General features: G+C 41.9%; 3 protein-coding genes across 4 annotated transcripts; 1 reads left to right on the forward strand and 2 right to left on the reverse strand.

Annotated features, from left to right (window-relative positions):
* Positions 1 to 351: 351 nt before the first annotated feature.
* LOC114545603 (GTP-binding protein 1) lies at positions 352 to 15852 on the reverse strand. The gene is made up of 14 exons (XM_028563998.1): positions 15705 to 15852; positions 15193 to 15383; positions 14635 to 14746; positions 11785 to 11965; positions 11414 to 11597; positions 10552 to 10716; positions 9611 to 9734; positions 8845 to 8959; positions 7949 to 8093; positions 5935 to 6117; positions 5462 to 5597; positions 5053 to 5231; positions 3944 to 4090; positions 352 to 578 (listed from the first exon to the last, which is right to left on the reverse strand). Exons 2-14 carry the CDS (start codon positions 15379 to 15381, stop codon positions 465 to 467), a joined length of 1974 nt encoding a protein of 657 aa, XP_028419799.1. The 5' UTR covers positions 15382 to 15383; positions 15705 to 15852; the 3' UTR covers positions 352 to 464.
* Positions 15853 to 16922: 1070 nt separating this feature from the next.
* On the forward strand, positions 16923 to 21227 carry lgals2b (lectin, galactoside-binding, soluble, 2b). 2 transcript variants are annotated; one of them, XM_028564171.1, is made up of 4 exons: positions 16923 to 17001; positions 19097 to 19170; positions 19324 to 19483; positions 20804 to 21227. In XM_028564171.1, exons 1-4 carry the CDS (start codon positions 16999 to 17001, stop codon positions 20948 to 20950), a joined length of 384 nt encoding a protein of 127 aa, XP_028419972.1. In that variant the 5' UTR covers positions 16923 to 16998; the 3' UTR covers positions 20951 to 21227. The 2 variants fall into 2 exon arrangements, with proteins under 2 accessions (XP_028419972.1, XP_028419981.1); XM_028564180.1 differs by lacking the exon at positions 16923 to 17001 and adding an exon at positions 18983 to 19020.
* Positions 21228 to 23720: 2493 nt separating this feature from the next.
* On the reverse strand, positions 23721 to 24815 carry uts2r4 (urotensin-2 receptor 4). Its single transcript, XM_028567626.1, has one exon. It carries the CDS (start codon positions 24813 to 24815, stop codon positions 23721 to 23723), a length of 1095 nt encoding a protein of 364 aa, XP_028423427.1.
* Between the last annotated feature and the right edge of the window lie 893 nt (positions 24816 to 25708).

Here is a 25708-nt window from a genome sequence, read left to right on the forward strand (position 1 = left end):
TAGGTGGAGGTGAACACGAGATGATGACGAAAGAGGAAAAGAACATTTGTAAAGTGTCAAAAAGAAGAGTGTGGAGAAGGTTCAGGCAGGGAAAGTGACTGACGCCTCTGCTGGCTGAGGAAAACAGTTAATGCCATAAGCGAAAAGTTCTGATGAACTACAAACAAGTTGGAACACCCCCCCCAGAACGTCTGCAGTAAAATAGAAAAACAAGGGTTATATAATGAAATCTAACCTCAATGAACTCAAACTAAATAAAAACTCAATATCATCTTCACCAGCCCATCAAATAATTACACAAATAAAGCTTTTAAATGGACCAGATGTGGAAAATAATTCACTCTTTCATGATGAAAATTGTCATTTTGTATTAAAGAAACATGTGCATTCGGTACGCAACCAACCGGAGAGCCATGCAGTCACTTTCCCCTCCCTGCACAAAGAGAAGAGATGGGATGTGTTTATTAGGCTGTGCCGGCCGCTCCTGCGGGCACGGCTGTGGAGATAGTTTCAGCGCTCAGGCCTTTCCCTCGATGTCTCTGACCGCCTCTCCTGCGGCCTCCGCCTCCCGACTTGAGCTGCAGACAGACAGGAACGCCACAGTGAGTCAGCCGTTGCGTGAAATGCGGGTCATAAATCAACTGAGAAAAAGCCGTTAAAGAACAGTTCAGATGTTAAAGTGCTCATATTGTGCTCATTTTCAGGTTCATAATTTTATTTAGAAGTTATATCAGAATAGGTTTACATTACATTATTTATATTTTAAAAAACACCATATTTTTGTTGTACTGCTCTTTGCTCCAGCTCCTCTTTTCACCCTGTGTGTTGCAGCTCTCTGTTTTAGCTACAGAGTGAGAAATATCACTTCTGTTCCATCTTTGTTGGGAGTCGCACATGCGCAGTAGCTATGTAAGGACTACTAGCCAGTCAGAAGCAGAGTATGAGCGTGTGCAACGCTAGCAGCTAGGCGAGCATTATAACGTGTGTTACAAAGTGACGCACGTTCGTCACAGAAGTAAAGGCTGGAATACAACAGAGCTGTTTGGAGCAGTTTGTGAACAGTGTTTTCTGTTGGAGATGGGAAGTCCCTTTGGGGTGGACTTTGGGCTTTTTCACTTTGTAAACCTATAAAGTGCACAAAAAGATATATAACACTATAAAGGAAAGGGAAAAAGCCAAGAAGCATAATATGAGCAATATGAGATAAACTTCTGAGAAACAGGAATGCATTTCTCACTCGTGCTTTGAACTTGAAAAGGTTAAGAGGGTAAAGACGTGGTTAAAGTTTGTCCTGGGGCAAGGAATAAAATGAAAACAGGTAAGTCACAGCGGTTCGTGGATTTCCCCACTAGGCATGGGCCGGTATAAGATTCTGACTTTTTCAAACCGCGGTAAACATTGAAACCGGTAACCGGCCCATGCCTATTCCCCACAACATTTTAAGTGGAGGTGTTAAATTCATTAAATATACAGCTTTTTTTTCTGTAGATGTAGCTCCTCTGCTTATTGTTATATTCGATAAAAGTGTAATCATTTCATCTGACATTAGCAGGTGGGGGTCTTAATATCAGTTGGGGTGGCCCCACCCCAATGCAACACTGCAGAAAAGCCTGCAATTACACAAGTTGTCTTCAAAACATTTAAAAAAGGAATACTTTCAAAAACACAAATTTGAATTATTAAATTCCATGACCAGGGAGAACCCTAAATTAGTTACAACAAACACAAAGACCTCCCGTTAAAATACTGTAAGTAATATGCACAATCAGGGAGAAAGGTGGGGGGGGGGGGGAGAGATAACACAGTACAAGCTCTTGGTTTTTCCTTTTTAAAAAAGGCAAGTGCCTCAACTCTTTCTTAATCTAGAACCACTGGGGTCCAATTCAGTAACTTTTTCAGCAAGTAAAAGGGAGGGCTCGGCGTAATTTCACCCTAGGGTCCTTTGCACCATGACCTAGAGCCAAACACCCCCCCCAGAAGCTTTTTTTCCCCTCGGTCTAACAATGGGCGAGTTAGCACTATCAGCCGAATGGCTTAGTGCAGGCGCTAATGGAACCAAAGGTGTATCTCGTAATTACCCCGGAATGCCCGGAATGGTACCAAACTTCGTACCGAAGTTGTTTGCCGCGAGGTCATGGTGCAAAAGACCCTAGGGTGAAATTACTCCGAACCATCCCTTTAAGCAATTCATTGCTAAAAGGTGAAGCTCAGTGGGCAGCAGTAAAACACTGCGGTTGTACTAGAGAAGCTTCCTGCTGTGATCCTGTTGATCCCCTCCGAAGCATTGCATGACCTTTTCCCCTGCTACATTTCTGAGCTCCTTGTTCCTCACTCCACCACTAGACACCCACTCACATCCTCGAACCTTGATCTTTCATCCATTCCCTCGCTCCAACTACAAGACCAAAGATGATCGTGCATGGGCCATTTTAGCTCCAACCCTCTGGAATCTTCTCCCTCTGTCTGTCAGGTCTGCTGAATCTCTGGACTGTTTGAAGCGTCTTGTAAAACCCCACCTTTATACTTTAGTGTAAGTTTATACGTTACTTTGTGCAAAGGGCTGCATCCCTTTTTATGCTGCATTTTTAAATTGAATGTGTGTGTATGTCTGTGTGTGTGTGTGTGTGTGTGTGTGAAGCACTTTGTAACTGCGTGTTTTCAAAAGTGCCATATAAATAAAGTGTTACTTACTTACTCTGTGAAACTATGATCTGCGCTGAATTATGCATGCTTAGAAAACACTGATTTGGAAAGTTTAGAAAGTGAAGAAACCCAACAACAAAACAACATCCAAGCTTCAGAAGACAAGGACGGCAGAAAGGTCTTTACCTTGTTCTCTTTGTTGCCATCTTTACACAACGTCTCCTCCTCTGCCACTGTCTGACGCAGCATGCCAAGACAGGGAGAGAGGTGGCAGCAGAAAAAAGTAAAGTGTTTAAAGTTCACGGAAAGAGCACGTAGGGCAGAAAAGGCAGAGAGGAGGGGCGAGGTTCAAAGGAGGTGTGTAAATGAACGAGTATGATGAGGGGGGACAGGTGGAAGCGTTCGGAGAGATGAAAGCAGGATATGATGGGCAGGGGTAAGAAAGCCAATGAAAGGTGAGAGCAGTACGAGAGGGGACAGGGAAAGAGAAATCAAACTCGCAAAAGTAAAGACTCAAAAGCAGCAAGAAAAGGAAACCAGTAGCATTTCATGCCGATTTTGAACATTTTAAAATATTAAAAGAAAATTCAAATTGAAGCAGCATTACAAACAGTTTTGAATATAATCTTGCTTTTATTTTTAAGATGTTATTAAAGGGTAACCTTGTTTTTTTTTTCCAACCTGTTTTCCTATGTTTTTGTGTCTAAGTGAGTGATGGGAACAACTATCTTTGACACTGGTTCAGTATTAAGTGAGATCGCTGCAGTCGGCAGCGGTGAAACAAGCTACAATGTAAGTTAATAGGGCAATAGTGCAGCTTGTATTTACGTTCACAAAAGTGCTTGTTTTGCCGCTTACAGGCTCAGATTAATATTCTAAGTGTCTGACAACAATATGGAAAGGATTTCTAAGGAGGTTGACCTTTCTGTTAAAAAGTTTAAAAAGGAGAAGAAATATAGCTTCATCAAATCTATCTTTTTCATGGGAACTCAGAGCAAACTAAATATTTTAGTAATCAATGATACTACCCTGAATCAAGGGTAATCGTCATGATGTTGACGATTGGATTGGAAAAAGCAACAAACAAAAGATTGACTAGTTCTGTATTGAGAATGGATCTTTTTAGGTGCAAGGATCCGATGCATAAGGCCAACTTTGCCCATGGATGTAACTGTTTACATCACATACTTTAATCGCAAAATGGATGCAAAAAAACGTGATATAACCAAGGGAATGTCCCACCTGTTTACCTTAAAACATTACACATTATAAAAGGTTCACTGAGCGTGGGTTGACTCACTGGTAGCTGTGCTGTGTTAGGACTGGGCGGTCGTGCTGTCGATCCAGCCTCTTCATTGGCTGCCGTGCCCTCTTTAAAAGTCTTCTTACTGGCCTGCATCTTGGCCTGCTGGGCCTTCGCTGCCTGGGTGTTCACTGCTTGGAGAAGCTGAAACCACAATAACAGCCGCCGTCAGTTGACCTGCATTAATCAGGGATTGGCCATGTAGACGACTCACTAAAGCTGCATTCAGACCAAAAAAAGCGATCAGGTGATTTGCCGCAGGGTGGTGCAGCGGTGGGAGCGTCACTGAAATGGTCCACTTGTGTGGCATCCTGTTATGTTATTCAACCCCTCCAACGTAGCACAAGTAGACTTTGTATTTCCCAAATACTGTTTTCCGTCAGATCATTTACAGATCACGACATTTCCGACTGCACTTGAAGGCAGCTTTATTTCACGGGGAAAGAGAGAAAGAAAAGAGACGAGTGAGACATTCAGCTATTACACACGCTCCCGGGCAGTTCGGTGCTTGTGTTTTGTTTCTTTATCATAGCATTTTAAAACTTGCATGTGGCAGCAATAAAGGCAGTGATGTTTCATGTTTACTGTACAGGATTGTCACACCGCCTCGAACCATAGCTCAAATACACCGACAACCCTGATCGGCGGTTACACGATTGGCCACCGCAGCACGACCTGGGGTTGCGTTTCTCCATAAGTTGAGTCGGTCTCAACTTTTCACCGCAGGCTTTTTTGCGTGTCCCCCCCTGCGGCAGACCTAGCCTGGAAATCCACACAGCACTGTCGTCATCGGTTTAGCTCGCCTCTGGCCCGCCTTTATCAGATACACCGATGTGATTGGTGCAGCTCGGCTCCAAAGCCATAGTCAGTGAGCATCATTACTTATTGCCAGAGTTACTAGCTGAGCAAATTCAAATTGTGCTCAAGCGAAAAACTCTGGATTTCCAGGGTACGGCAAAACCGCGCCGCAGCCTAAACACACAACCCCCATTGAAAATGAATGGAAAGACCTGCGTTTTTGCCACACCGTCGGATGTCCGACGCAGCTTGTCTGAACGCATCCTTGTAATGCCGAGATACCCACATCTACGCTGACGCTTCAGTACCTTGGTGATGGTGCCCACAGCTTTGGTGCGTCCTTCCCTGAACACCAGTTTGTGGTCATAGTGCAGGTACTCAGGAGTCTTAATGAAGCGGAAATGGACTGTGGCCTTGTCCCCTGTCCGCAGACAGTCTTTGTTCATGGTCAGGATGGTGGCGGTCTGCCTGATGCTGCCACAGTGGACTGGTGTGACGGAGAGAGAGAGAGAGATAGACTCAGTTAGTCTCGGAAGGAATGTTTCAGGGTGACCATGACCATGACCAGTGTTTGGATAAAGCGAGACCTCATAAAATACAAGTGCAACTGCATCCAAAAATCTACTAAAGAGCAGATCAGGCAAACCAAAGACATACAGAAGTTCCGTGAACCGGTGCACGGCAGTGTGAAAGGGATTGAAGTGTGTTGAAACTAACCCATGGCCTGGTATCTTGGGGATATCGTGGTGGGGTGATGCAGCACCAAAATCTCCGCCTCAAACTCCCAGGTGGCCTGTGGCATCAACTTTGGGGAAACCATCACCATGCCTTTCCTTATATATGAACGTTTGATCTGAGATAGAGGCACACACACACACACACACACACACACACACATGCACACACACACACACACACACACACACACACACACACACACACACACACACACACACACACACACACACACACACACACACACACACACACACACACACACACACACACACACACACACACACACACACACACACACACACACACACACACAAATTAAAAACTAATTCATATGCATATCATATCCAAAGGTTTTAAAACAGTTATCCTTGTAGATAAGTTATAACTTTGTGTTAGGTTGTTTTTGCAATAAGGTATTGCAGGTTATTCCGGCACATTGTTCTCCCACAAACCTTTTTGAGCGCAAAGGATGCCGTCTGTCCACCGCGAACCTCTTTGACAGGCATCCTCTTGCGGTGGATGGATTTGACTGCTATGGGGATGAAGGTGCCCAGCGGGTCTGGGCCTAAGAGCAGTGTGTCATTGAGGCGTATCATTCCACGTAACGTAGTTCCTGAAACTACTGTGCCCACCCCCTGCCAAGAGACAATCAACAATCACATACATCTGTAGAGACCGTCTTAGTCTTAGTCCGGCAGCGCCGGCGCTAGCTTAGCTTAGCGTCCTCATGGAATTGCTCATGGAATCCTTTGTTGCCGGTTAGCATGCCGTGATTAAAAGTGAGCTAACAACAACAAAAAGCAACCTAATTTCTTCTTGTGGCCTGCGTTTCCACAACGAGCACAAATATTGTCTAGTCCAGATTAAGACTGGATGATTTCCTAGGCAGATATTGACTTGGGACTATATTGGGTGGAAGCACAGCCGAAGCACTGCTACACGGGTGCAGTGATCACGCGGCACCTGAAACCCCCCCAACTTCGGTCAACATACCGGTGTGAATATTAGCTGGCTATTTTTCCTACAGTAGACAGTGAATGGCGATGAACATGGCGGATTTTGTGAGAGAGATTTTGTGTAAGATCCAGAACCATACCTCTACGAACCAGAGTATTCAGAAGAGGAGCTGCGTGCCTTGGAAATAGAGCAACAATAGGAGGAGGTTGCGATCACTCAACAGCCCGAGGACGTGAGGAAGAGAGCCGACACCAACTTGAGGTGTGAGTGTGGGGGAATATGCCAACCTATGCCGACTGAAATAGAGTGTCTGTGCAGTGGCGAGTGGGACAAGGCACTGCCGTTGATGACCAGGCTCAACGTGTCAGATCAAGATGAGCGGGCCCGCAGTACGTTGTGTCACAGCTACCGAGGATTTCTTGGCGACGATCCAACTTGCAGTCCTCGACTTTTTTATCCGGTGCGATAAAGGCAACTGGGGGAAAACGCTGAATGGACCCAATAAACAGCTGTCCACAGAGTAAGTGATTACTGTAAACATGACGCATGGTTATTTTACGGGATAGATCGACTTATATTAGACCTGTACTCACACAGAGTTGCTGCGGGATATCTCTGTACCCATGTAGCAGTGCATCAGCTGTAGGCTACTTCCACCCAATATAGTCCCAAATCAATCGTCTAGTCTTAATCTGCATTGCTATTTGTACTCGTAAATAGAACCATAAGAAGTAATCAGGTTGTTTTATTGTTGGCTCACTTTTACTCACAACATGCTAACCAGCAACAAAGGATTCCATTGACTACGCTTAGCTAAGCTAGCTGCAGCACTGCCGGACTAAGACAATGCATGCACTGAGACAAAAATGCGTTTGCCCACCTATATAAATATAGAGGAGACGGTGAATAACCCTATTTCAACAAACGGTGGCATATTCCTTTAAAAGTGTAAATGTAAACACTTAAACTTATGGTACTTCACACCTTATCAAGAATTTTCACAGAGCACGCACAATATGTTTTTTAATATCCAGAAAGTAGAACTCTACGTAGTCTATTTTCACCACTATGTCAAAGGTTTTTTTTCTCCAACTGTTGCTTGAGTGAAAGCTGTTAAGCAGTTAATACTGTCAAATGAAAGCGGGATTTGCTTGTTGTTATACTCGTCTCTGTTGTTAAAAGCAGTGACCGCTTCGCTGTGCAAATCAATCTACTGGCTCTTACTGCAAATCACATTAACATACAGGTTTATAACAATGAGTGGCACTCAAAAAGCATTTTTTACATGACAATGCTGCCGAGAGACACTGGCTTCAGCAGAGACTCTCAGACTGCTGCTGTCTCCCCCCAGGGCTTGACTTTAACATCTGGAGCACTGCCAAACATTTTGTTTGGTCTAGCTGCTCCACGTTGGTAACCCCTTTCATGTTTTGAAAAGAAAAGTGAGGATCCAAAAAAAAAAAAGAGATTTTGGGGAGTATATAGCCGAGCGTGTGTTTTATTTTGTACCGGTACTGAGTATGTGTCGTCTATTTGGAACTCGGCAGGCTCGTCGTTGTTGAAGTTGGTCCGAGAAGAGAGGAGGTTGAGGAACATCTTCAGCAGATCCATGTTCTCCCCCGTCACATTTGAGATTTGAAAAATTGGACACATCCTGCAGAGAGGGGGGGCGTAAGAAGAGGAAAGTGTGACTGTTGTGTGAACACTGTTGTGTTCCAATGACTTGGAAGAGCTGGTTTGCTCCTCACAAATGGAATGAGCTGCAAAAAAACTAAACAACCATTGAAACCAGAACCAGAAAAGATTTTAAATGACTATACTCTCAATTCCACTTGTAATTGCTTTTCTTAATGTGAAACTAATGTAACTGGTAGGCATGCGTGTGAGAATTTTCTGGGTCAGTCCAAACTATGTTTATTCTAGTACACAGGTATCAAGCCTAATCCTAATGAGACTACCTGTTTTTTTTGTTGAATTATTTTCTGGTTTTTTTCTGACTTTAATTTGACAGGACACCTAGGTGAGAATAGTCACCGGTCGGATTCGAACCATGGACCTCTGCGTCAGTATGTGTGCCTGCTCTACCACTGATCCAAACCGGTCACAGGACCCACCTTTTCAAGGATCTTTTCGTTTCAGTTTTTGTATTTTCTATGAGCAAAGTCAATAATTAAGAGAATGGCACAAATCAGAATCACAAAAACCTGCTTTGGCTGATCCTTGATACAAAAGAAGTATGTGGTTGTAAGCTTAAACCATCTTGTTTTTGACTACCTGTTTAAATTTAGAATTACACAAAGCATTTTCTTTGTTGCTTTATGTCACATCATCTTCCCACCTTTCTGTTTGCTTGTCTGTCAGTCAGATTTTTCATTTATCTCCTATCATCCCTCCGCCCTCCTCACCTCTCAGAGCTGAAGTTGGAGGCTGTGACGATGACATCATCCTTGTTCTGGACCAGCACTGGGATTTTCCTGCAGCCTTGGGACTTCAATAACCTCTGCAATAATTTTAGCGTCTCTGCAGATACACACACACAAAATCGCACAAAAGCTCTCACAACGTCTGGGAACTGAACGGACAACAAAAAAATACTGAACAGTAAAATGCTTCACAAGCAGATGGAGTACATACTCTACAATAAGCAAACTGCCGTAAAGAGTAAGCCTTCATTAGAGATAACCATTTTATTCTAACTTATTTTACATATTTAATCTAATTTTAATTTAAAAAAAAAAACACTCCCTGTTTTCTTACCTGGTCCCATTTGCTTTGTTAATGTACTGTTAATGTGTTGAGTTTCATACACACTACCTTAACATCATTAAAGCAGAGCCAAGTAGTTTTTAGAATGAATGAGTGTCTATACACAGTTTTTTACAACAGAATGATTAGTAAAATAGCGTGGCTGTGTTGTTGTACTGATGTAATTACTGCTGTGGGAACATAAATTGTGCTGCACTTACCATGCAAGAAATGAATCCCACTAATACTAACTGACTTTTTACCGCAGTCTCAACACTTTGGAACTTCAACAGTAACGTATCTTACTTTGACAGAAGCATTGCAGAGATGTGATGAGAGTTATTAAAAAGATATACGGCTTCTTTTGGGCTCTAACACGAATAGGTCTAGCAGTTCAATATGTATTACATGGGTACGTCTCTTTACCTTGCAGGATGTTGGCCGGACACATGTCTATCTTAGTAACCACTACAAACACTGGCACATTTAGGGCCAGAGCCAGACCTAGATGCTCTTTGGTCATGCCAACGATGCCAGCGTTACTGCCGACCTGAGACAAGAGAGATGGGGAACAGGGATTTTTGGTTACACTTTACTCAAAGTTATCTACATGAGAGCGACGTCACACTGTCATGAACGTGTCATAAACATTAGAAACAAGTCATTAACGTGTATGACATAACGCTTCTTTTAGTAAGTGTCATTCGGCTTTTTGTTATGACAAGATATGGTTAGGGATAGGGTTCATGTGTCAAGGGTTCAAGGTATCTACATAAGAGTGACATGACACTGTCATGAATGACAGTGTCACTCTTATGTAGATAAATTCAAGTAAAGTGTTACCGGATTTTCTTTAAAAATCAATTTTAGGTTGCCCAGGACAGTGTTTCTCAAATGGGGGTATGTGTACCCCTAGGGGTAATTTAAAAATATGTCATGCATAATTCCTAAAACAATTATACTATAATAATGAATGAATTTAGGGATGGATTCGAAACATTAGAATGTGTCACTGCCAGCGCTGTATTGTACCTCCTTATAAATGTTTTGTGCTGGTCAGGGGGTCCGTCGCTTAAAAAAAAAAAAAAAAAAAAATTCAAAAAAGGAGTACAATATTGAAAAAGTTTGAGAAACACTGGCCTAGGACATTTGGGAAAGTGAACACACACACACACACACACACACACACACACACACACACACACACACACACACACACACACACACACACACACACACACACACACACACACACACACACACACACACACACACACACACACACACACACACACACACACACACACACACACACACACACACACACACACACACACACACACACACACACACACACACACTCTCACCATGAGCATGCAGAAATCAGGCAGGTGTCCCGTCATGCCGAACACAGTGGTCTTGAGGTACTTCTCATGGCCAGCCAGGTCGATAAAGGTGATCACTTTTGAGGATTTCTCACAGATCTTGGTCCAGTCTAGGCTGCCGCCGTGGCTGTCTGGCTTGTTCACCACCTAAAGGGGCAGACACAGAGAATAGAAGATGATCTACACAGTGTGTCAAAGAAATTAAAGAGTAGAATAAAAACCCCAAAAGAGAGAGAAAAAAATCTCTGATCCAGAGTGCCTAACAACTTTTTAAAAGTAAATTTTTTTTTCACTGTACTGGTATCTAATCTGAATGGAAAATCTATATTAACATGTTTGCTGCTGTTGGATTTCAAATTTCAGAATATCTCCCGCAAGACAAATGCTATCTGACAACTGGCTGTTAGCCTGGATTGTCAGCGTAAAGAAAGTCCCTCTTTCCCCTTAACAAACCATCAACATTTCTGTACTGTGCAACTGTGAGTGATGCGAGAGGCTATACGTGCATCTATGTGTTGGTCTCATGCAACCAAACAGTTGTGCACAGTCTAATGATGCATCTTTTGTTTGCAATGGTATCACATCTCACAATTGTATCACACTTTGAGGAATCAACAAAGCTAGCTTATTAAGTAGTAATTACAATAAGTGAGATTTTACGGTCAAAACATGGCCTCTCTCCAAGATTTTCTTTTTTTAAATATATGGTATTTAATCCCAACATCTTTAAAATCTAGCTAGGAGCTAGGAGACGTAGGATAGGGGCTATCACTTTCTTCACTTTGCACTTGCCATGGCCATCTATTGCTGACACAGTAAGTCCTGAGCATTGGCAGAAGCTCACCTGTCCCTCCTGGTCAAAACCCAGGATATCATTGCCCACACTGCTGGTCCTGCCACTCTCCATTTCATGTTTGTGTCTAAAGAGCTTCTGGCGAGCAAAGCCTCTGCCATTGTCCAGCTCACCATGGGTCAAAACCCCCAGCAGAGTGCTCTTCCCCGCGTCCACATTCCCTACCACCGCCACTCTGGAGACAAGATAAAAAAAGGAGAATATGAAGAGTGAGAACTACAAGTATCCGTACAGAGAACTATATGTTGTTATATTAGTCTGTGCACATCCTCTCTCTGCCTGCAAATGATTGAACTAAGCACGTACTTTGTTTATTGTCCGTCTAATGACTCTCTTAATTTTTTTTTTTTTTTTTTTTTCACCTGACTTCCAGGAAATCCTGCTCGCCCACACGCCGGCGGATGAGGTAGTCCTGAATCTTTCCGCCAGTGTCTGTCCGCTCCCTCAGCAAGATCAGGTCAGCCTCTATCTGTTCACACAGCGACCGCACCGTGGCAACAGACGCTTCCATGTCTTTGTCATCCAGACCGTAATCACCCCCATCTTAGCAGAGAGGAGAAAGCGGAGGGGGTAGATAAAGGAGGAGGGTGAAAGAGGGACCAAGGGAGGAAGAAAAGAGAGTCACGCTGAGAGAATGATCTGCTGTTTAATGTATGATTGTATCAAGAGTGCCTTGGAGAAAGAATGTTTGGCAAATGTCAAGGCTAATGTTAGGCCTCACCGTGGTAATGTTTGTACAGTGGCTTCCTATATGACAGGGTGGTGGCCAGGAGGACAAATACCAAGTTGGATGCATACTTTATAGCACAAAGAGTAAATAAACAGGTGGTGTATAGGACAGGTGAGAGTGGGTGTGGTGTAGAGATGAGAAAACCTCAAACTGGGACAACACCACCTGCCAAAATGACTGGATCATAACCAGTTAGCTTCGGTCGCAATCTAAGAAGAGCAGACTGTCAGCTGTTACTACATAGGGATATATATTTTTTTATGTAAATGTAATCTAAATCTAACACCCTGGACACAAAACCTAAGTTATTCCAGATGGAGGAACAGCAACAAACCAGTCAGGTCAGTGGGCCAGACAGCTAGGCAGGCAGTCAGACAGACATTGACTGCTGAACTATTGACAGCCCCTTTGCTGACATGGGAAAAAAATGACACCTTTTCATACATGCGCTTTGACCCACAGACAGGCCAGGTGGGTCACACATGATGCTGTTACAGGCATACAAATAACCCTGGTTGCCAACAAAAGCCCTCGTGGTTGTATGTGGGGCTGAAGGGTTCCAGAATGAAAACTATGAGGCAAACAAATGGGGTTAGTTCCCTGGGAGTTCTCACCGGCACACAGCTGACAGAAGTGATAGCTCACAATAGTGGCTTAGCTTTTTCCTAAATATACTAAAAACTACTTTCCCCAACTACTTATACAGGTGCAAAACAATATCTTACATTGCCTGAAATTGGTCAATGTAAAGTGTAAATACAATGTGTTTGTTTTAGCAGCAAGCTATATTCATATTTCCTAGGGTCAGCTGTGAATGGATAATGCTAGTAAACCTTCCTTGGTTTTCCCTTGATTTTGAAGTTTGATTCTAAACAAAACAATCTAGCTGGTAAACTGTTCTAAATATTAGTTCAAATAAAACCCTGGGGCTCTCCCTAATAATTCTTTTATTAGTTTTAAAGAACAGAACATTCAGTTATTTGACTTGTCAATAGTGCTCTGTAAGCCTAGTGCTGATTGAAAAAGGTCACGTGAGTATAATGCCGGTCAATTTGTTGTCGAAAAAAAGAAATCTATGGACATTTGAATTTATAAAATACAGAGAAAGAATGTAAGTCAACTGTCACCTTGTATTTTATATATCTCAGTGCATATTTGTCCTGTCTTTGTTTTCAATAATATAGAGAGATTTCATTCAGCTATTATTGTATTATATTAAATGTTTTCATAAAAACATCTCTTTCTCTTTATTAAAAAAAAAAAAAGTGGTTGATGGATATATTTTGTCACCATTTTCAGTAATGACATTAACAAGGTTTCCTATTTTACAATATTTTTAGACATGCAATCCGATTATGGTAACTTTAGAAGCACCGACAGCTACTGTATATGTATATGAAAGCAAACAGGCAGGTACAGCATCAGTAAAGGTTGTATGGTCTTATCAGGGCTAAGAGCAGAGGAGGAGGTTGTTCTAGGAGAACACACTTTACTTTAATTTCTGAATCTACCAACGGAGGCTTTTATTTTTAACCCACTCGTAACACATGCAGGGTTTTCCCTACCATCATAAGGCTTAGGCGCAGCATCCAAGTCAATTTGTGCACCCCCCTAAGCCGAATGAATGTAAAATCGATGCGAGCATCAAAACTAACTAAATGTCTTGCTCAGATCTGATTGGAGTTGGTCCCCAGTGTACTTCTTTAGCATATTTGTCTTTAAGCTTTTTGAGCATTATCTATTTATTATCTGCTCTAGCTTTTCCAATGTTTTAAACACAGATATGGTAATAATAAAAGGTCTAAAATGATGTGAAATTGCATATTTTTTTCTGAGAAAAACGTAACATTTAAATGAGGGGGGAAACCCCTGAACCGCCCCCGCCAAATACATGCACCAAAGTCTTCCACAAACCTAGGGAAAACACTGACATGTATTTCCTACTATATGGAGGACATCTACATGCATTGGGGCAGTGGTGGCCTAGGGGTTAAGGAAGCGAGCTTGGGACCACGAGGTCACCTGTGTGGAGGCTGGCTTACCCCCCCTTGGTATGAATGAGTAACTGTGTGAATGTGACAGGTCGTCGTTGCAAATAAGAAATTGTTCTCAATCTACTTACCCGGATAAATAAAGGTAAACATTTTTTTTAAATGCATAGATGTGTCAGTTAATTGCTCTAGACCTACATTGCAGAACATAACTTTCTGAATCTCTACACTCCTCAAGAGAGCATACAAAAGATCCACCAAGAATCACTTAAAACCCAAACTTGTAATGTGGATTTGTACTGCCTTCTGCTTCCTTTTAAAATTTTCAAGATAACAAAAGCGGGTATTTGTCACATGCTCATTTATTTATAACAACAAATCATATACTCTGATGGATCCAGTTGTAGCTGACACTCTGTTGAATGATGTGGTGTTTGGTGGACCCTAGTGTATGCTCTCAATCCTTAAGGTGCTCAAAAAGTTCTCCTTACCTGAGCCCATCCCAACCACAAAGATTGTCTCTCCGCAGCCCTCATCTATCTGCTCCCTCAGATGTCGTAGTAGTGAATCATACTGTTGCCCTGTTGGACTCACTAGGACCAGCTAGAAAGTGAGAGAAAGACGTGGAGAGGTCAAATAAGAGCAAACACAGAGTCAAACATTTATTTGTAAGTGTCTTAAAGTCACAACTTCTACAAGTGAGCTATATTTTGTTTTAAGGCGATGTGCTCGGCAAATCAGTCAACAGAGTTTTGTTTTGTAAATTCAGTCTGCTCCTTTTATCAATAAAGAAATACATTGAAATGTTGCATATACAGTAGACATGGCCCATAGCTGGGTAACCTGCCAGCTGGGTTACGTACGTAATGCAACATACGTGTCACTTTCTGGTGTTTTGCACAGCCAGCACAAAATGCGCTGTGTGCAGCTTACATGCAACACGGATTTCGTACTGCACAGCATTCGTTTACCGAATCAAAACAAACAGCTGATTGTCTGGAACGTATTCAAACGTAACGTTACTATGTAATATTTACAGTGAGGCCTACCTTGCTGCTCAAGTCTAAATGATCCGCGGACTCGCCGTTTGGACACTCGCCGTCCTCAAAGCCTTCTACGCTGCATGGATCGTCGGCACATCCCTGGTCCGGTGCAAACATGCAAGCGGGCACTATGGATTCTGCTGCTGGTATTGCACCCGGGCATGTCGCTGGTTCTGTCGCCGTTAACGACGCCATGTCTGGAAAGAGCAATAATGCAAATGCCGCAAAAAATAAATAAACAAACTTGTGTTCTTTGCTTGGCTCCACTAGCTAGCCTTTAGCCATTAGCAACGACAGAAAGTTAGCTAGTTAGCTAGCGATAGGTTGATTATCACATCCAGATAGCTAGCTAACGTTAATGCTAACCAAACATCGAACTTTCTGTTATAATATTTAACACTACAATAAAAATAAATGGTAGCCGTTAACAGTCAAACTAAATTTAAAAAAGCACACATCTAAAGGGTTAACAAAACCGAATCACGTTAAATGAAATCCCTTATGAAATGAAGACGTACCAGAAGTTGCTAACTAGCTGACAAGCTAAGTTAGTTGTTTATCCGAGTTAGCTTCGGCTTCTGGGCACTGAATATATGCCACGCCCATCATAGAATGGGGACAGGGGATTGGCTACAGTACTAAAAGTCACGCCCAATGTGATGAAGTACACCATAAGCGTGCTACTCCGTGAAACCGTGAAATCCTGACCTACTTTCAATCATAAGCACACACACGCACTTAGTATGACATAACAATAATAAATAATAATATGAAAATGAGAATTTCCTGAATAAATGTAGGTATGGCCAACAAATAAAAGCAAACTAATTAAATTCATCCATTCATTTGTTCTCTGCCAAGCAAAAGTTAAAGGCCAATCTGTAGTTTAATGAAATGAATAAAACGTAGCATATCATGAATAGTGGAAATGCGTATAGTAGCCTGCCTTAGTTTTTAAGTGCCAGTCTTTATGCATTATACAGCAAGTGAAATGTATGCTGATGTGTCAAGGTTTTATAAATAAATGTATTGTGTTTTTTCCCCCCCTTTTTCTTCAGTTCATTCCAGCTTGTTTGTAGGCCGAAATAATGTGATGTTGTACGTTATAAAAAGCATTCATGTGCATATCAATATACATATTGGCATGCCTTGCAATTATGAAAAATGTATTATTAAAAATCCATAGTAAGTAACTCAGTTTCTAAAGGATGAAATTAACTGATTGTTATTGTGTTACAGTAAAAAAGAAAGGCAAACTGAATGCAAACTAATAAATAACCGTTCTCAGCAATATTTCCCAATGACACTATCAAAAAGGTCACGTAGGCTACATAAGGAAGGCATAGCTGTGAAGAGTTTAAACAACAAAATACATTCCAGAGCACACATTTTGAGAAATCAGTACACATCTATTGCATATGGGCAGTGCAAAAATCTCAGTTACCCCCATATGCAGATTATTGACAAACTCAGAAAGTAAACAAGTTCATTCTTTTTCTTAAGAAGACTGACCATTTAAAAAAAAATTCAAAGTCTACCAAGCACACTATGTGAATTATGTGTTCAATAATTTAATTGTAATTGTAAACAATATGCGGATAAATATGTAGTTTCCATCCAAAACTACCACCATCCTGTAAAGTTGAACAGCAAGTAGTACCATTGAAGGGCAAATATGTGTGACTAGTCATGTTTTTACAACCCTTTCCTTGTTTGTCACTTCCTGCCGCCAGCGTCACCGGTGTTATATAAACCACTCACCTGCCTGCAGAGCTCTATCACTGGAGGAACAACCCACTGAAGACAGCAACGATGGTAAGTGGTGTGAAAGTTTTCATCCATAGGATATTTCTTCATTCTCCACGTGGACAAATATTCCTTATCTTGTTATTCCTTATCTTAGTTATGACATTAAAAGCTCAGAACAGGAACGTTTCTCCTATTCTCTCCAAACTCTATAGCCATATCCTATGATCTGACATTAATAATAATTGATGTAATGTGTAATGAGAGGTACTGTATATCTTGCTGTTTGGTTTTCTTATTGCATTTTTTAAACCAATATTTCATATTTACAGGTTGAATAAAAGTAAGATCAAAGTGGTACATTTTAAAGAGGTTTTGGAGAGTTGTCAACACTGATTTAACCAGATTTTTGTAAAAGTGCTGATGGTTTGTCCACAGAAAGGAGAGAAAGGGTTTGGTAGCATTAGCACATTTGTCATTTGTTTCAGGTATAGTTTTTTACTGACATCTTGTCAATCATTAACATTCACTCCAGGGAAACGGAAATATTTCTCACTTCTACAGTGTGACAAAGATGTGCGGATCAAAACCAAAGCTGACCAACAAATCTGAAATGTCTATGTATTTTTGCCCAGAAAGTGCTCTTCACCTATGTAACACACACTCTAATAAGTGCCTCATGGATTACTCACAGTAAAGACCTGAGCCTGTTTGATCCCTGTGAGACATTAGGGTTGGGGGGAAAAAATCTATACGGCATAATATTGCGTTCTTTTACCGTGGCAATACTGTATCGAAACACAGGCGCCAAGTATCGCTCAGTTGTTATATGTGTGTTGGTCAGTATGTCTGCTTGACAATCCCATTTTGCAGCAATACAATGTAAGTGAGATGAGCAAACAGAGAAATGTATCTTTTAAGATAAAGACAGATGTTGACAAAGTTTCCTTTTAGGGACATAATTTGAAATTGGGAAAAATTTGAAGTTGGAAAAAAGTGAATAAATTGCAATATATCGCAGAATGTTGCAATATGTTTCAAATCGCAATAATATTGTAGCGTGGCATAAGTATCGTGATTCCCACCCCTATGAGACATGCATGTATTGCAAGGTATAATATGTCCAATGGCTTGCCAATAAAAGAATGGCAATGTGCTAGGAGGTTGCACACTGCTCCTAATCCTTAGGATGACTCAAATTTCCACAGGCATTATTAATAATGTGTACCTTGACTTAATTATTCCCCAAAACTCCTGCCTGTGCAGTCAATGATAAACCAGTATTGATCTGAGATAAGAGATATAACATGAATGTAAAGACTATATCGGAAGTGCTATCTAAAGGTGTGGTACAGGTATATAGGGGCCAGGATGTTAAAGTTCATGTGTAACTCAAATCAGGTGATGCCCACACACACACACACAAACAAACACGCACACACACACACACACACACACACACACACACACACACACACACACACACACACACACACACACACACACACACACACACACACACACACACACCTTTAAAAGAGGTGTGGTAGTGGTACTTATCAGATATTGAGGCAGAAGGTCTGTGGGCGTCTTTATGGTTTTACTGTGTCTTTATAGCCATCACATGTCAAGGAACAAATACGGCACCTTCCTGTTTCAGTACTTTTACAGCCGAGTGTACATGGTCCACCCTGGTTGATCATCAACAGCTAAAACAAGGACAGTAATTCTCCCACAGCATACCGGACACACAATCATTCTGTTTGTCTCTAAAATATTTAAGTGAAATGCCAACTCATTGTTGCATCCCATATAGATTAAAAAGAGATGTAATATCATCAACTGATACACTCATACACTGTCCACTGTATGTCTTTGCACTCTAGGTTCTATAACACAATGGGGTTTTAATGTGAAAACAGAGATGTCAAATTTCCCCTGCTTCTTGTAAAATATCTCCTCTCCCCAAATTAGTGGTCTGATCCAAATGATTAAAATAAGAGAAGGCGACTAGTTGTGCACATGTTCTCATTTTAAAGTCACTTGTTTCCTCAATAGAGCCACGTTTGTTCTGTGTGCAGCGAAAAGGTCTTTTTTATTAAGACTCATCCATCCATCCATCTAAATCAGTTCCCATGTTCCTCTTTGTCATTTCTCTTTACAGTTAATCAAGGATATGACATTCAAGGAGGGGCAGGAGTTCAAGATCCGTGTCAAGCCCAAGGACGACTGCAATTCGTAAGTTCCCCTCATAAGAGATCGAGTTGTCAGTGGTGTGGATTCAGTTATGTTTAATCAGGAGGAAGTTGATACAGTTCATGTTTTATCCACTTCTTCCCTTTTTTCACTGCGCGCTGTCGTTTGAACTCTGCGTTCCTGCTTTTATTGCAGCTTTGCCATCAACTTCGGTCACGACAGTGAGAACATCGCATTGCACTTCAACCCCCGTTTCGACAGCAACACCATCATCTTCAATTCCTTGTCCGGGGGATGCTGGGGCTCCGAGGAGTGTGAGGGAAACTTCCCCTTTGTGCGTGGGGAGGAATGCAAGGTGTGTTGGGATTGAGGATAAGGGTGCAAATTGTCTGTAATGTCTAAGAATTCTGTTTAGTGTCATACCAAACAGCAAAATCATTACGTACGCTTACAAGGTTTAGTGTAAAGGATGTAAGTAGAGAGACTTTAATACCCATACAGTGCACTCTTTAGCCTTAACTTTAAAGAAAGACTTCATAACCTTTGCCACAAGTGACAATTACAATAAAATGGTAAACGCTCAAACATATCACAGTAGCATGAGCACAAGAAGAGAGAATAGCAATATCTATCTAAACGTTTGCTAATATTAGCTAAAACCAGTTCCCAACGTTAACCACGTGTTTAAAACTACTACTTATCTACTTCGGGGAGGCCCTGGTATTGTGCATTCTGGAATACATTTAACTTAGCCATTGTTAATGTTATCAATTTAGTCTACCTGGTGTTTCCTACTATGACAAGGCAGAATTGCTGCTATGATAAAGGTCCATTAGTCACCATAAGCTACTGATATCCATGCCAGACCAAGAAAGGTTGTACCAGCAAAACCCCTGTGTATTTTGAAATAAGGTGTGTTTTATTGCATGTCATTTCACCTTTTCATTTCTAAGAGAAGACAAAGTTATATTATTCTCTCGGAAGTTATATAGTCTCACTTTAAGTTTGCTTTTGCAAATGCATAGGCCTATCGGTCTAATTCAAGAGTAAGAGAAAGTACACACAATCATCATGTCTCAGTATTCTAAGAAAGATAGATAATAAAAAAATAACTGACAACAGAATTGCTACTGATATAAATTCTGCTCCAGAAAGTGTTTTACCTGACTTTAATTATTTTTACATGATATTCCGCACCTCCTATAATGGCAAACCTATAATTCCGAAAGCAACGTCGACACAGTTTTTAAAGTATTAAGTTGCATTCATATGGTTTTAGCCTTGTTTAGACAACAAAGGTTTAGAGCGGCTTTTGGTGCTGATTATGGTTCACACACAGACCTGATATATTTTAAAGAATATTGTTTTTTTTTTTGCTGTATTTATCGAGTCATTTGACTCAAGCTCAGTATTTTGTCATAAGGAGGCTCATTAGGGGGCTTGGTATCTGTGTCGCAACACTGTTAAATCAACAGACACCGAGCTACCCAATCACAAAGGGGCTGTATAGGCTCGTAAAACTTAATAGCCGCTGAGAGAGATAGTCTTGCTTATCTATCTCAGTCTTTCTTTTTGTGTCCTCTTAACTGTTTTATTGTATGAACAGAACTGAAACTTGACACTGAAAGATAAATGACTTCATTCCCTCTATCTACCTTTGTCCTTCGCTCCTCAGTTTCACATCAACTTCAACAGCTCGCAGTTTTACATCAGGCTTCCTGACGGCTCCATGCTGAACTTCCCCAACCGACTGGGAGACGTCAAGTACAAGTACTTTGACGTCAGCGGTGATGCAAGGATCATCGGCGTCAAGGTCAAATAGAAGTTGAACTCTTCTTAAATCTTGACCTGTCCACATTTTGTGTGTTTCACTGTAAAAGTCTGTTTTACATGACTGAGCCCAGACCTGATGATATATCTTTTCTTTTCTCGTGCTGAGGCTTATGGGAAAAATAACACTAGAGATGTACTGTACACCAACAGGGAGTGTTGATGTTGTAATAAGAGAACATGGTCTAAAGAGGGAGCCACAGCACATTACACACATTACACACACTGTGTCTGTTTGACATCTCATCAGTCAATGGGTTTGTTAATAAATGCTGTGGGGAAAAAAAGGAAAAAAGTGTCTCTGTCCCTATCTCTCACTCTCTAACACTCGCTAACACAAAACACCATACACAGTCTCCAATCAACAATTGATGTACGTTATTCAACTCTATATGCAACATCCATGAAACACAGCCATCACTTGTATCTGAATCAGTTAATTTAAAAAAAGACCAGTCATATGTTTGACTATTTGACTTTTTCGTCCACCAGCCAAATGGCTAGCGAATGTTCAAATTTCACCAGCCACTCACTAGATTACCATTGTTTTTTTTGGCTGGTGAGTGAAGCAAATTTACCAGCCACTTGAATATTTTACCAGCATTTGGCCAATAGATGGTGCTAATTTTGAACCCTGATAGCAAACTTGCAACAACAAAAAATAATTGCAAAATTCATGCTGTTTTGTCGTTGCCACCTTTAGTGAAATGATAATAATTTAAAACTTTATTAAACCTGCAAAGGGAAAATTACAATGTTTTCACTCTGCTGTTGTTACACACACACGTAAGCCTGAAATACACACATATGCTCACCTATACATGCACTAATGGAGAGATGTCAGAGCTGTCGATGGACAGGCGCTCCGAGCAGTTGGGGGTGCAATGCCCCAAGAGCACCTTGGCAGTGGCCAGGAGGTGAACTGGCACCTCCCTACCCAACTCCCTACAGACTGAGCTACTGCCACCCCAAGATGTTTAGAAAGGACACGTTTTAAATCACATTATTTGAATTGTTGACAGATGCAACACATGACATAATGAAACCAGTGCATGTTTTAAAGCAACTAAAAATAGCTGCCAACTTTAATGGTATCAAAACAGTTAAAACCAGATAAGAGCCACTGAAGCTGCATGATGGCCACAGGTGATGCCTTAAAGTGCTCATATTATGCTTTTTGGCTTTTTCCCTTTCCTTTATTGTGTTATAGATCTTTTTGTGCACGTTATAGGTTTACAAAGTGAAAAAGCCCAAAGTCCACCCCAAAGGAACTTACCATCTCCAACAGAAAACACTGTTCACAAACTTCTCAAAACAGCTCTGTTGTAGTCCAGCCTTTACTTCCGTGACGAATGTGCGTCACTTTGTAACGCACGTTATAATGCACGTTATAATGCTTGCCTAGCTGCTAGCGTGGCACACGCTCATACTCTGCAACTGACAAGTTATTATGGACGCCTGGCCAATAGTAGTGTGAGAATGCTATTGAAGGGCAGGCCTTGCCTAGAAGTTGTGTGGGTTCCATAATAACTGACTGGCTAGTAGTCCTTACCTAGCTACTGCGCGTGTGCGACTCCCAACAAAGATGGAACAGAAGTGTGAGGCCTCACTCTGTAACTAAAACAGAGAGTTCAACACACAGGGAGATAAGAGGAGCTGCAGCAATTTGAAAATGTAACCACATAAACCTATTCTGGTACAACTTCTAAATACAATTATGAACCTGAAAATGAGCATAACATGAGCACTTTAAAAAATGTGAACACCATTTTATTATTGTATTATTCTGCATAAATGTGGACGTCTGTGGCAGTATTTACTTTTAAGTTTGTACAAAAGGGTGACATGTTAAAACTGGTATTAGACATTGGCCACATTGAAAAAAATTGTAGGCTATGTGAACAAAACAAAGCAGAATTTTGTTAAACTGAGCTGTAAGTTAAATAAGAATCATGAATGTGGCTAGAGCAAATAATAGAGGGTAAAATAGCATAATGCAAAACGAGGGACCATATGACGTGAGACGAGGTACATTCTTACAGAGACAATTTGCAGGAGGACTCAAAGAAGCCGTGGCTCGAGGCTGAGGAATGTGGCACGATGCAATCACATTCCACGGAAGAAGATGAAATATCCTTTACATGTATGTGTTTATGTGGGTGCGTAATGTGGGTGGCAAATAGGAGAGTAAAGGAAAAAGTAAAGCAAAAATATTTTCAGAACTACCACTATAAAAATTCAAATTTTTTAAACTTTTTTTGTAATCTTTTTTCTTTTGGAAAACAACTCACATTTAAACCCATTTATCAGCAGCTTAAAGATCTTATCCAGTCTGTATTTGTCAGAATAATATCAATGCCAAGACAGCAGGATTGGAGATTGTTAGACAGGCATTTGTACTGTACATGTGGGGATAAGTGTTAGATCATAATACAGAACACAAATCAAATACTGTGCCATGTGTGCTGTTTGCCCTCCAACCAGAAGACTTGCAGTCAGACTTTCATGTTAGCAAACATCCACCTGCTGTGCGTAATTTCTCCAAATCCTTAACAGCGCCGGTTAAACTTCTCAACAGAGCTGGCAACGTGTGGCATCGCACCGCATATGTTTGCAGCATTTACAAAGTCTGTAGAAAGTGTCTCAGAAAAAGGACATTTTCCAGTTTTTGTAGCATACAATATTGCTAGAAATGTCCCCTCTCAGGCTTATTGACCTTTTCTCACTCGAGTGTCTATGCTCAGTAATCACTTATTCATCCACTAAAGGTCCTGCAGTGGCAAAGTTACAGCTGACCCGGGGTCAGCCCTGCTTGAACCCACAGACTGACCTTTCTGGGCCAAGTAATCTTTATAGTTCCGGGTAAGAAGAGTGTAAAGAAATGGATTGATGCAACTGTTCCCATAGGTCAGACATGTGACAAAGAAATTGACATAATTATGAGCAGCTGGAGACAAAGCTTTGAGGGACTCTGGAGAGAACAGTCTGGCTAGCTGCCATCCCCAGAAAGGCAAGAAACAAGCCCAGTAGGCCATTACGATGCTAAAGATCATTGACACGACTTTTTGTTTGAGTCCTCTCCTCCGGGCAGACCAGCTGCTACCTCCTAAACTAGCCTGCACTGCCCAGTAGCGGCTGGCTAGCCCCATATACAGCCCGACGATTACCAATCCAGGAACTAAAACACTTGTAAGAAACAGGACCGTGATGTAAGCCTTGAAGGCCTCAGGGGTCCAGGTAGGGAAGCATATGCTCTTAACCAAACCAGCCGCAGTTGGTTTGCCCTCCCTGAGCCGGATCATCACCATCATGGGAAGCGTTAGCACGAAAGCCAAACCCCAGATAATCCCTGCCGCTAGCTTTCGTTTACGGGACGAGGACCTGTGGGCACTGAAGGGCCGAGCGACGGCACGGTAGCGTTCCAGGCTCATGGCCACCAAGATGAAGACGCTGGCATGCATGGTGAGGAGGTCGATACTCAGCAGGATGCGACAGCCGGCCTCGCCAAACAGCCAGTCGTGGGCGAAGTAGGTGCAGACCACAAAGGGGATGGTGGAGAGGTAGAGCAGGTCTGCCAGAGCCAGATTGATGATGTAAACGTACATGGAACCTGTCCGGCGCAAGGCGGCTGAACGGGTAATCATGAGGGTGTACGTGTTGCCCGCCACACCCATGGCGCACATGATCATCAGTGTGGCACCGAGCAGGAATGTCACCCAAAGGCCCCCACTGCCTCCGCCACCACCACCACCACCACCACCACCACCACCACTCTCCTGGGACCCTCCATCTCCAGGCCCTGGGCTCAGGACTAGTCCCATCTGTGGAGTGATGGTGGCATTAGGAGTGCAGTTCATCGCAGGTTCACAATCAAAAGGCAGAGGTCAGGCCAATTTACACACCGATTTATCTGATGGTTGGCTCCTGCATTAAATTGGAAATAGGTTTTAGAGTTTGTATTTCCTGCTGAGATGCGGAGCACAGAGTGAAGATGGCAGCTGATTGTAAAGATAAGTCATTTTTGAAAATATGTCCCACGCAATTCGGGTGAAAAGCAAACATTACTTATCATAAATTACATGTTGTTAAAACCTGTAAACTGTTGAAGCTAAATCCAAGGAACGGGCACTAGGTGACACCTGTGTTAATCCAAAGAGAAGATGTAATTAGACCACATCGGACATGGCAAGCAGCTTCAGTAACTACAGAGCTTCCTGCGGCTTGCACTGCCTATCCCCACCAAAAAAAAATGTCCTCCACACAGCGATGGTCCTATGTTTTTCCAAAATCAGGGGACGTGGCACGTGGTGAGTAAGGACACTGCCTTTCAACTTGGCCAACTGCGTTCAAAGTCTCTGATGAAAGAAAAGAAATCTGTGTCCACTCGTGTGACTACAGTACATATCCAGTTTTGGTTGTTGTCTTCTTGATTGGATCAAGTAGGGTTGAATCCACAGCTGTACTATATTCAGTCAAAATTCGTCTTGTCTCCCTTCTAGATTTCTACCGGTATAAAGACACCTAAGTAGTAAAGATCATTTGCATTATCCACGCAATCCGTGTTAGTGCCTCACTGCTGATCCTATGTACCTCCGAAAATGATTTGATGCATCGCAGATGGACCTCGGATCCATTTGTCTACCTGGTTTGATAGAAGACTTTTGTGTCTGTGTTCTTTGGAGGTTTCCTGGTCACTTTGTCCCTCCTCGTCTCTCCCCTACCGTGTCCTCCCTCTTTCTCACCAGGGTGA

Source organism: Perca flavescens, chromosome 2 (assembly GCF_004354835.1).
Source record: "Perca flavescens isolate YP-PL-M2 chromosome 2, PFLA_1.0, whole genome shotgun sequence".
NCBI classification, from domain to species: domain Eukaryota; kingdom Metazoa; phylum Chordata; class Actinopteri; order Perciformes; family Percidae; genus Perca; species Perca flavescens.